At 40.0% G+C, this 12,846-nt stretch overlaps 1 protein-coding gene across 3 annotated transcripts in view; it reads left to right on the top strand.

Moving 5' to 3' along the window:
- The window catches only part of STX7 (syntaxin 7), a 36,307-nt gene that overhangs the window by 6,892 nt on the left and 16,569 nt on the right, over positions 1 to 12,846 (top strand). For all 3 annotated transcript variants that reach the window (XR_003916108.1, XM_018078318.1, XM_018078317.1), the window contains exon 2: positions 1,151 to 1,291. Coding sequence is in view for 2 of the 3 variants with exons in the window: in XM_018078318.1 (XP_017933807.1) it covers positions 1,210 to 1,291 (82 nt within the window). In the remaining variant the exon portion in view is untranslated. The remainder of the gene's footprint in view (positions 1 to 1,150; positions 1,292 to 12,846) is intronic.

Raw genomic sequence — 12,846 nt, forward strand, 5'->3', positions numbered from 1 at the left:
CTCTGACGACCAATATCCTGAACCGCCTGCATGCAGGGTTGGATCTGCGGCTCCCAGTGCACCTTTCACCTGCCGTTTCAACCCTCGCCCGTCGCTGCAGGGCTTTACAAATGTGGGTAAAACCTTCGAGCCTGCACAATGGATTTTTTAGGTGAGACGCAGTATGGGTGGAACTGAACCCACCCTTTAATCCTAAGGTTCATCTGCCAGGGCCGACCGAGCTTGGACGGTGGCAGTGAGGTCCTCAGGACGCAAGTTTAATTAGAGTGACCTTCTCTTAGATGGATGGCCTTACAGGGCTAAGTGAGCTCCATCTGCCCGGGTTTGGAAATTAGAGTTGTCCTTCTCCTAGGAGGGTTACCAGAAGGCTAGTGAGCCCATCCTGCCGATGGACATATTATGTCTGACCCTTTGGTTTTGACCTGTCTGGCATGGGAGACCCTACCGACAGCATGTACCATCGCCAGCATAGCTCGCAACCTCATAGGGGTACACAGGCTTCCACCCCACTGAGACCCCATGGCCCACTAGACCCCCTCCCCCTCCCCTAAATTGGACTGGCAAACCTCTGTGTGCTCCAGAGTTCCTCCTCTCTACTCCCCTCCTCCGAGGCGGCCACCGGGAGCCTGCCCGGCGTGGCCGGCGGCCGCCGGGGCTGGGGGACTGCTGCCTGCCTGGCGTGGCTGGGATGGGTGATACAGGGTATGGAAATAACAATATGATTAGTTTGGGACATAATTCTTTAGAGGATTTGGCATTTTCAGATTAAACATCAGTTTTCTTCTGGAATGGCAACAAATGAAAATGTATACTCTTTCTTTGATTACAGTGGGGAAAATATGTAAGAAGTCTGACAAAGGATGTAGTTTCTGTGATGTGGCTCTTGTAGAGTAATTGCAGATCTTAAGCTGTGTGTATTACTAAGAATCTCAATAGTAAGAGCTATTGTAGGAAATTCAAAAAGGACGTCATATTCTTATTTGTTACTTTTTAAAGAAAGTGTTCCCTTAAATTCTGTCCTTGAAGTACTGTGTTTTTGGAGAGACTAAGCATTAGTATATAGAGTTTTCTTTAATCTTTTCCTATGTATTCTTCTTTAAGATGGTGAAGACCTTTATAAGCCAATGATCAAAAGTATTGTTTTTTATAGGTAGAGACTGTCTGACTGTTTCCCATTGTGGATGATCTTTACAGCAACTCTACTCAGCCATGTCGTACGGACCGGGTTTTGGGGATCCTAATCAACTAGCCCAACGCATAACTTCTAACATCCAGAAGATCACGCAGTGCTGTAAGTTGCATTTATGCATTTTTTTATAAAACTTTAGTAGTGCCCCCATTCAAGGTGAGTTTCTCAGATTCATTCATGGGAGTTCACTCTGACTCTGCCCGCTCATTTGGCACGTTTGTGGCACCCCACGCAGCATGGTCAGTCCTTCGTATATGTGGTTAAGAGTGATCTGCCATGGGGAAGTATAGTGTCACTCTATATTCACCACTTTTGTCCTGGCCAGTTATATGGCACCTAAAGATTGGTTGACATGTTCGCTGAGCAAGGACTGCATTAAGTATTTGCTGAAGCTTTAATTGTTTAGCAGGGACAGAAGCTGTGGCCTTGCAGCTTCCTCGTGTGTGTGTGTGTGTGTGTGTGTGAGGCAAATACAACTTGATTCACAAATTATGCAAAGTATACTGTTCATCAGAAGGGAGGTATCCATGAACAGCATGTGCTTAGTTTTGGCACTCATGTGTTTTATGTTGTTCGGGATGCAGAGTGCATGCAGAAAGAAGTGTTTTATTATGAAAACTTCAAATTAATAATGATCAGTTGGGTATGTCAGTTTTTATTAAAATGTTGATCTTTGTTTTGCAAGACAAGTTCAAGGAGTTGGTATTTTTAGCACAGGTTAGTGGCACAGTTAGTTTAGCACATTTTTTCAGCTACATTTTTTATATTCTTCCAGATAGAATTTCTTAAGATCTTAATAGACAGGAACAAAAATTGCAATTTTGCTTTATTGAAAAGTTTCTGTAGATCAGCATTGTATTTTCTCAATATAAGATTAAGAAGCTGGCTCTCTAAAAGTCCTTATGCTTGATTTCTTAAAGTCTGCTCAGTGAATTCTTTCAGTCTCTTGGCATCTAAGTTGGTCCTCCAGAGGCAACTGCCAACCTGTGGCAGACACTGAGGCTCCAAGATGCAAAAAAGTTTTGTTTGTCAGGTGAAAACATGAAGTCAAATCAGTGATTGAAACTGGAACATTGTGAAGACAGTTGCTGAACATAATTAACCATTGTATACTGGATGCAGCAATTCCTTAATCTCATCCTTTCTTTTCCATCTCTTCTCTTCCTTCTAGTGTGTGTCTTCTCCCCTTGTGACAAACAAGGCATACTAAAAGCAAGCTGCTCAGGCTTAGATAGAAGGAGAAATGCCAGAAAGACATGCAATCCTGCTGTCTTTTGCATTTTGAAATTTAGACAGCTAATGTCTGAGCAATAGGCAGATGCATCTGCCATTCCAAGTCCAAATGTCTCTTAGCCCCACTGCTACCTGGCTTAGGTAGAAACAGGAGATTTGCCTTCAAAAGCTCCAGCCAAGCACTTTTATGGTTCTGGTAACTACACAGCTGGATTCCATCCCTTACTTTTCTGTAGACCTGATTGAACTGTAACCACTCAGTTACTCTTGTAGTCCATTCTCTGTTAGATTTTATGAGGATCTGGATCCTATGAACATCGAGAACACGTTTCCTGGACTGAGTTCTCTAAGGGCTTATGTACACTTTTCTAGCTCTTTTGTTCCCATGTGTAATACCTGTCCAGCTTTCTGTTGGAAAGTGTGAGCTGCAGGAAGTTCCAGGTCAAATGGGAAGAAGCCTGCAGGCTGTGACTCTGAGAAGTGCTGTAACACATGGGGAGCCTGAATCACATGTGCTTGAATGAGCTGCAGCATTGTGTGCTGAATGTCAGAGAGGTCAGCGATGCCGGCAAGCCATGTCTCACTGGTTTGGTTTCAGGTTCTTAACAGTGATGAGAAACAGATCTACAAACAGCTAGGGAAATTTCAGATTTAAGTAATAAAACCAAAGAAGCATATAATGAACTAGACTTGGGCAGCTCCTAAATTTGTCTTAGAGAACACAACTGATAATTAAGGTTTCAAAGTCTATCTGTCTGGAATTGAGTCCAAAGTAACTGTAATTCTCATTCCAGGCCTATTATAAAATCTAGATGACCTACATTTCATATTTCAGAAGTCCAGTGCATTTAAAGGTGGTTGAGGTTTTTCCCCAGCTTTCTGGATATGAAGAACAGGAGTATGGAGAAGAGAATATATGGAAGAATACCTATGGGGTGTAAAGCTCCAACGTGTCTGGGCTTTGCAGATGGAGAACCTATTATCAAGGTGGTTTAATCAGTGTTTACTGAAGGAGCAGTAGTTCTAGAACTGGGTTTCCTAGATTGCAGTCTCACTTATGTGGCAGCTTAATGGCAGCTGCTCTTGAGATAAATCTCAATGCCTTCTTTCAGTATTTCCTTGAAATATTTCATGTGATTGGGGTTTTTTTCTTTTTTTTTTTTTACCTCCTCTTCTTGAAGGGCATACAATTGTATAAATGTAATCTCTTTCAACAAGTGGAAAGGTGAAAGTGGATTAAGCAAAACGAACAAAAAGTATAATTTAAAGTCTTTAAAATATGTTGCTTTCAGACTTCTTACAACTGAAGATGAAGGGGAGCATTTCCTTGAAATTGACTGTTTTCTGCATTTTAAAAAATTGATTCTCTGTGTGTGGCAAAAAGAGGGAAAGCATTTTATTTAAAAAGATGTTCCCAAGAGGGAGCAAAATGGGAGTTGCATCCCTCTACAGGGAGAAGAACTCCACAGTTATAAATGTAGGAAGGATATGGTTAGAGGAATAGGTGCCTCTTCTGCTCAGCTGGAAAGATTTGACTTATGTGTCTGACAGGAACTGTGCAAGAAATAGCCAGACATGCTTTTTCTTCCCCCCACATAATTCTTAAATCATTCTCCCATGTGTGGGTCATTGAGGAAGCAGATTAGTATGCCTTTGGTTTGCTTAGCTTTTAATATTTTATTTGTAGCTACCAAATATGTCACTCAGAGCAACCCCCAAAGAAAAGCAAGGATGCAGCCCAGATATATAACTGTCAAGTCTTCACTGGCATCTTAAGCTGGGCTTTGGAAGCTGTTGCTTTAGAAGCAGTTTAGAATGCTACCTTTTGCTTGGGAACACAGAACAAAGACTAACAATTGTAAAATACACTCAGTCTTTGAGTTCTAAAACATTTCCGGTTTGCAAACAGTAATCAAACAGTTGGAGAAGCTACGCTAGCTGAAGTGATGCATTCATATTCCTTCACTTCACTTCCCAACTCTTCCAGGTCGCGTCAGGATTTTGTGCAGAGGTAGTTGCAAAGCAAGTAAGACCTTGCTCAGTATTGGCAAAGTCAGTGATAGAATATTTGACCTGTTCATGCACACTGATAATCAGCCCAGCTGGAAAAACATGTTCTGAATACTGCAAGATAATAAAAATTAAATAAAATTCAATAGCCACAATCCACATATGGCCAGAGGGAGTCTGACTTTGAGAGATTCTTTCTTATAAGAACTTTTGCTTTCTACTGACTTTCTTTGCTATTTGTTGAGGTAGCACAAACACCAATTCATATAGAGCACATTCCCAGAAGGCCAACTTAAGCCAGCAGAGATCCCTCTGTCATGTGATACTTGTCCTGTGACAACAATTTTGTTCAATTTCTGTTGCATCTCAAGTTTTGTATAAGCCAGTGTTTTCACTGAATGTTGTTAAAATTGAAGTAGAATTAGATCAATCATATGACTTTCCCATTCACTTTATATAACTGTAGAAAATCCTAAACATAGATTAAACCCTGGAAAAAATTAAGAATTTTGAGAGATGCCTTTTTGCTGTCGTTTAAGTCCAGTAAGTAGCTAAAACGTTCAGCTAAAACAGGCTGAAACATTAATTAAAAACTGTGTCTGTCACCAGCAGGTTGGCATGATTACTCTTAGCTAAAGAACACAGAGGGGCACATGGAAAATAAATGAAATCACTGAGGTGTTAAAGTCAGAGCCTATATGAAAACAGAATTCTGTTACATAAAGTGTGGTTTTGTACAGGTGTGGTTTTAAAGCAAATAGGCTTAAAATAGAGCTGGTTGAGACTTCTAATGATGATATTGTTAGAAATTTCCAATTCGCTGCAGTTAATCAGATTTAACTTTATGGAATGAATTCTGTATTATTGTTGCTTTTGTCAGAAAGGTTTCTTGGATTTGAAGTGAAGTTTCTGTAAAACCTGGAAAAGGCTGGTTATTTAGGGATTTTAAGCTCCCATTATGGTCCTCCATTTTGTGGACTTTTTCAAGGCGGAGGAATTGAGGAGAAATTCATCTATTTTGGGTCTTTGTAAATGCTTGTCTTTCTGCAATGAGGTGAAGTTATGAAGTCCGTAGTTCTTTTAGAAATAAAAAAATTCTGAAAACTTCAAACCTGAATCATTTGCATGCAGTTACTAAGGCTTTCTTCTATGTAAAGTAGCACATATATATAAGGTAGTTTACCTCACAGATTTGTTTGTGAATCTGGAGTTTGTTAATATTTTTCTGTGGTTTGTCCTGTTTGTTAAAATATTTTGGTTCTATGGAAAATTACATATGAAACAGTGTCTGATTTGGATGATATTCAGCAAGAGGGACGGGGATTTATTTATGCTAGCAGGAGAATGGAGTGAAAAATGGATCTTTCATGTACACCCCAGCACACTTCTTGTGTTATTATGTGCAGAAAAGGTAGATTTTTTCCTTGACCTACACTGTATTGCATTACCTTAGTTAACTAGTCTGGGCAGGGTGGGGAAGAAAGACCTTTGTAAATTAAGCCGTCTTAGTTTGGAAGCAGTTTAAATAACAATTGTAAAACCACAATTTACAAATAACAAGGTGTCCAGGGAAGACATGCACAATTTTTACTGCAACTCTTGCTTTTGCTGATGGAGCAAGTATAAATGGACTCACCTTGACAAGATGACTTTTGCAAAACAGCCTGCATTTTTTCAGCAGGGGAGAAGGGATATGGCCAGGGTCCTCATGCTCCTTCCTATCTCTAGAGAGTTATATTTCAGTCTCTCTAGGGTACTTAAAGTACCTGTTCCTGCTCAGTTCTGTTGGATCTTTTCTCCTTGTGGACAGGAGAGGAGGAGATTGCATAGCAGTCTGACTATACAGAGAACCCTCTATCAAATCTATAAAACTGCTGTGCTGGAGGCTGCACTCCCGTTAGGGCTCAGAATAAACCCAGGTCAGTGGTTGATTGTGAGTAACCCCTGGAGTATCAGCAACTTGTTTGTGTTGACTAGTCAGTGATGTGTTGTGTACATTGCTTCCATGTTAGCTTCTGAGTTAGCTTCCTGTACTAATGACCTGTCCTCTTAAAAAAACCAAACTTTCTTCATGTAAGTGGGTTGGGTTTATGGTGTTTGTGTAGCTGCAGTTTACTGCAGAACTGTGCCTCATTTTCATAACTTAATAAGTGACTGGTATTCTTTAGAGGAACATTCAACCTTTGGGGTTTCAGGGAGTTACCAGGGACACTTTAGGATATAAATATAAAGTGATTGTAGCTTGATTTAATGACTTCGCCTTGGCTGAGCTGTAATATTTGACCGCATGATCAGTTATTGTGCACTTAACCAATGTGTATTTAGTGTGTTCTATGCCCACATTAGAAGAACAGGCATTATTTCAATTCCGCTTCACAGTGTTCTTGAAAGACCATTTTAGATGGGAGTACATTAGCATGAAATAATTACAAAAGCACTGAAAAAAATGAAGGTAGATCCTGAACTCCAGACATTGTTGCTGATGTTCCTGGTCACTTTGGGGCATGATTCTATTTAGAAATGCTAGAAGCTGTAATAAAATCTAGAGAAAAGGTTACAAGACTGGATGTTTTCCCACTCTTCTATGCTTAAAGAGTCTTTAGTCTTTAGAGCTCTGAGGACAATCTTCACCCCCGATCCTCATTTTGTTTTCTCCTTCCCACAGTAGTTCAATTACTATTTTTCTCTGCTAATGTATTATCCTGCTTCAGAATAATCAGTGTTATACATTAAGACAGAATAAAGCAAATTACTTAAAACCAAATTACTGATGTTTTCAGATATTTCATTCCAGTTAGGTGAGCTCTTGCACATGGGAATGCTTTTTAATAAGCTGGTATCATTTGGCCGGTCTGGTACTTGATTCCTCTGATAAACTGTCACTCTTGGTTAAAGTAGGGCTAGTGAGGTGTGCAGACAGCATTGTGGCATTGTGGTTTATGTTAAATTTTAGTGAGCGTGAACTACAGTAATAGCATTAAAGAAACACACTCACACAAAAGACTTTCATCTGATGAATTTATTGCAACTACATCTAGTTTCAACCCCCTTGCCATGGACAGGGGTAGCACCCACTATATCAGGTTGTTCAAAGGCCTATCCAACCCAGTTGTGAACATTTCTGGAGATGGGACGTCCACAGCTCCTCTGGGCAATCTGTTCCAGTGCCTCACCACCGTCACAGTAAAGAATTTCTTCCTAACATCTAATCTAAACCTACCATCTTTTAGTTTAAAACTATTCCCCTTTGTCCTATCACACTCTGCCCATATAAAAAGTCACTCTTTCTTTTTTTTATAAGCCCCCTTTAAGTACTGGAAGGCCACAATGAGATTTCTCTGGGACCTTCTCTTCTCCAGGCTAAACAACCCCAACTCTCTGACTGTATCCATAAGAGAGGTGCTTCAGCTCTCTGATCGTCTTTGTGTATCTCCTCTGGACTTACTCTAACAGGCCCATGTCTTTCTTGTACTGAGGACCCCAGAATCACAGGCAGGACTCTAGGTGGGGTCTCACAAAGGCAGAGTAGAGGGGCAGAATCACCTCCCTCGAACTGCTGGCCACACTTCCATTGATACAGCCCAGGATGCGGTTGGCCTTCTGGGTTGCTAGCATACTTTGCTGGCTCATGGCCAGCTTTTTATCCTCAAGAACCCCAAAGTCCATCTTGGCAGGACTGTTCTCAATGAGTTAATCACCCAGTTTGTGCTCATGTCTGGGATTGTCCCAACCCCAGTGCAGCACCTTACTCTTGGACTTCTTGAACTTTATGAAGTTCTCATGGGCCCACTTCTCAAGCTTGTCTAGATGGATGACATCTCTTTCTTCTGTTGTGTCAACTGCACTGCTCAGCTTTGTGTATCTGCAAACTGCTGAGGGTGCACTTGGTCTCACTGTCTGTGTCATTGATAAAGATATTAAAGAGCATCGGTCCCAAGGCAGAGCCCTGAAACACCTCTCGTCACCATCCCCCAGGCAGGTGTAACCATTAGGTTGCTACGTGTAACAGCTTTTATAAAAGATTGATCCAGGAATGTTTTCTGCAGCATCTGTTCGTCTTAATCGAGTACCCTCAATTGAAGTGCAGAAGGAAAACACATTGAATTGGATTTGAATAAATTGAGGAAGTCTGTTGTCCCCAGGCAGAAGCGGCTTGAACTGGTGTAATTTTAACAAGTAATTCTTTTGTTCCAATAACCTACTCTGAAGAGACTGTGCAGTTTATTAGATTCCATACAACTTAATCTATAATTGGATGTGCTATTTGTTGACTCACTTGGTCAGGTGGATGACCTGCAATCTGCTCTTTGTTTCCATCCTCTTAGTTGGTTCATTGCCTTTCAAACATTAGGATTTTACTGAAGGATTTTGGTGGGGTTTTTTCACCTTTTCTTCTGTAGCAATGCTGTGGTGTTACACCCTGTACAATGATTACTTATTCTCAAATGGGGATAACATTATTTGCACTGATGATCTTAGAGGCAAGAAGTTATTTATATTTTGATCTTTGTTGTATTAAATTATCTGTGTCTTTATTTTAAGTTTAAAACTTCCTGTGTGATATTAAACATTCTCATGTTCAAGGACCAGAACCAGCAGTTACATCAACAGGGATTTACTTGTGGTAATGAAACAACTTTCCAGAGCTGGCTTAAAAACAGGGCAAGATGAGGAGGAAGGAGATGAAACTTTCTTCTTTCCTAGCCAGCTGTTAAGCAAGGGTAGTGTGTGATCCAGTATGTCAAATATGGTTTTATCTATGAAAAAAAATATGTATTGCAAGTCTGTCAGGAACATGCTTCTCAAATACTCCTACCTATTAAAAAATGTAAATATTTCCCTTGTAACTATGACTACTTCTGTAACTCTTGTGGAGAAAAGGAAACCTTTTATCTGAGACACTGTTACTTTTTCTTTCCTGTGCCTTTTTTATTTTTTTTGTTCTCTTTAACTAGGGGGAGAGCTTCCACTAACTAAAAATGGGAGCACCGTTTGGCTTAGTAAAAGAAAACATAAGCTAACTCTGGAATAATATTCTCCTTAGGAATTCAGGTTAGGTCTTAATTGTTTTTCTGACTCATCATTAACCACGTCTGACCTGTTCCTGAGCATGTGACCAGCCTGAGAGTAGCTAAGTAACTTTCATCCGCTAATAGTTGTGTATTATGAGATCTAGATCAGGAATGCTGCAATTACAAGTGAAAAGTCTTCTTACTAATGTAATATTTCTTCTTTCTAAGACAAGACTAATTTTGAGATGAAAAAAGATTCTTTTCTTTTGCGTGCAAGACAGCAGTTGCTTGGAAAAACATGCATTTTGCTTGCATGGTATCGTGTACCCTGCTTTCTGTGCTGCCCAGTTCCCAAAGGGGACTTTCTTTCTGCAGTGGTTTATTGCCAACCGCAGCTGGCAAGAGGCTGCTCCTGCAGGATTGTAGTCTGAGCCCTAAAAGAACTGTTGATTTTCATTATATGCAAACGTGTACCCTGATCTTCAGTGTGAAGTGGTCTCAGGAGTTGGCACACTTCTGATGCAAACTGTTCCCATGTCCTGGTGACTTTGGTGAAGAATGCCTGTGTGCACGTGGTGTGTGCCCTTGTGCAGTTCCTGAGCAAAGTCCATCAGCCAACTGTATACATCCAAGGAGCCTAAGTGCTAAAGTGAGCCAAAGTGTCAGACTTTGCACTGAAATGGATTAAAATAATGTACAAGATCCAGTCAGTCTCTGTTACAGGATTGGTAATGTCCAGGACAGGAGGGACATCTGGTAGTCAGATTATTCCTGTCTTTCAGAACTCCTTGGAAAGTTTGAAGGATTGGGAACTGGGGAAGGGAAACCCATAAAGGGTGAGGTAACCTGGGAACCTGTCAAAACCGTGCTCTGATCTTTGGTCCCTGTCACCAGTACATTTACAGTGCAGAGCTAGGCCTTTGTAAGCTGGGCGTAAGCATTTGGCTCTCCGGGACATTTGAGTGTCACTGGTGATTTGAGAGGTACCAGAGCAGATACCATGAGCCTTGATGTGACAGCCTGAACTCCCTGCACAGGGCCGAAAAGCTGGTTAAATGAGCGGCTCAGTACCCTTGTAAATACCACCATCACCTGTGAGGCCAGGACTTTAGGGACCTCTGTTTTATGAAGAGTAATCCCAGGCTTCCAGCAGTTTTACTCTTCAGTGCCAAGACATTCTCCCTGCTTATTTCACAAGTAGGGCAGTAGAAGGAGCAACTAGGGGTTGCTAACCTTTAGGAAGAGAGACTAAGGCTGCCCTGCCTTTTCCTTGAGGAAAGGAAGGGATACTAACTTGATTTAAGAAGTTTCAAAGGTAGTTCTTGCTTTGAATCAAATTCTGTGAGATCTCTGTGTGTACATTGTGAGGGAACAAGACACCTTCTCTGTGTGATTCAGGTGGTAGTGTCTTAAAGCCTGTTTTAAATCTTGCTTTTATCAATAAAGCTGTATGAGTGCATGAGTCTGAACAAATGTCTATAGTTTAGGTGGTTTTGTGATTATATGTATATTATAATATCAAATATTTGAATGAGAAGTAGCTACAGTAAGAAATCAGTAAACAATCCAAACCAAAAGATTTATAAGACTATAAAGAAATATATGTTTTAGTCTCTGTACACTCCAGTGTGTTTATATTAACATGAAAGACTACAAAGGATGGATTTCTTTAACTCATCAACCTGCAAGCATACACTGTAAATCAAGATTTCAGGAAGGTCACCCATATTATACTGGTCCTATCAACTTGCTTTTGTCTTTTTTATGAAGCAGCTTTGGGAATAGTGCTGAAGACTTTTGGCCAAAATTTACTTTTAATGCTCTGCCTTTTTTTCTGCTTGCTTACTTGAATAAGCCATGTTTCACTTTTCTATGCAATATAATTCATATGAAAAAAAAATTGATATGAGAAATACTGTTTTTTTTCTGAACAGTATTCTGATTATGAAAGGTTAAGGTGGAAAATGCTAAATTACAGGAAGCACAGAAAAATGGTGTTGGTTCAGTCCTTGGGGGTTTTTTTCTTTATTTTATTTTTTTCCCTCGTGACTTGAAAGCCCGTTAGCACTTTGCTATTTTGATGCATGCTACAGACTTTCTGGTAAAATGTATTTTAATTTTATGCTGAATTCCTGAACTGTAAGACTTGCGCTGAGGTGAACTTCCCTCTGCATCTGGAATTGTACAGCTGACCAGTTATGCAGTGCTGGCTTTTAATTTTCCCTCAATTATCTACTAGTGTTCAGCTTTAGAAGTAGGATAAATATGTAATTAACTTGGGATGCAAATATTTTAAGTATAGGCCTTGTTTCAGGGAATTTTTATTTAAAACGCAAACCTACATTTTCTGTACTTGCGGTTAAATAACGCACCTCTAGGTGGCGGTAGGACACACCGGAACTTTTTCTGCCTCTGTTTTGGTTTTCCTTTTACTCTCCCTTTTAAAGGTACATACGGAATCACTGAGCTCCTTGACTCTTGAATCAGAAGGGAGAGTGCCTTGGAACAAATAAAGGATAGCTAATGTTCAGTTTTATAGATATTAAAACTCTATGCTATTGAAGATAACACTAACCAGTTATCCTTTTGTTTGTTTTTTTTAAATAATGCATTACCGTGACCACAAAAAAGAAGCTTAATTGACCTGAACCTGTGTTTATCAGTACGTGTGACCAGCTGCAGGTGCCCAGGAGAAGCATGGGCAGCTGGACAGTGCCTCAGCCCAGCAGTCAGGAGGCCCCACTGGACAGGAAAGGGCTGGCTCTCAGTGACTGGTAGTCAAACTGTAGGCAAAATTCAAAGATTTTCACTTCAGTTTTGCTACTTTTCAGCTCAATTAAAATATAAGCTGAAACCCATGATGAAACCCTTCTTACAGTGCTATTCTCCCTCAGAAATTATGTAAGTAGTTTATGCTCCTCAAACATCTGCCTTGAAGTATTTTATTTTTTTACCTTGTGCAAAACTAGGTACTAACTTTCCCCTGTTTTGATATTTTCATTACATGAGTGTGCACAGAAAGAATTGGCTATTGCAGTTATTGGCATTGGACAATATGTAAAGCAGTGTAGAAAATCCAGTATCACTAATTCACTGGAGACTTGCTATGAAACAAAGAATAGAATTAATATTATTACTAAAACTGCTTTAAGGAATTCCAGTTTTATCTAACTGGTTAACATAAGTCATAGGCTATTTTCTTCTTTTATATGAAGTTCTGTCTCTTACAGGTCTCTTTATGGCATATAGAAAAGTACTCTTTTTTTTTTTTTTAGTATGGTTTTCTTCATTACATAGAGTTGTCACTTACTGCATTTTTAACTGTGTTAGGGATAAAAAAAAAGATAGTGTGCTAGTAAAGTGAGGATCCCACAAAGTATGATACCAACATATTTTCTACTG

The sequence above is a fragment of the Manacus vitellinus genome, unplaced genomic scaffold (genome assembly GCF_001715985.3).
Source record: "Manacus vitellinus isolate BGI_N305 unplaced genomic scaffold, ASM171598v3 scaffold_4_pilon, whole genome shotgun sequence".
Lineage (NCBI taxonomy): Eukaryota > Metazoa > Chordata > Aves > Passeriformes > Pipridae > Manacus > Manacus vitellinus.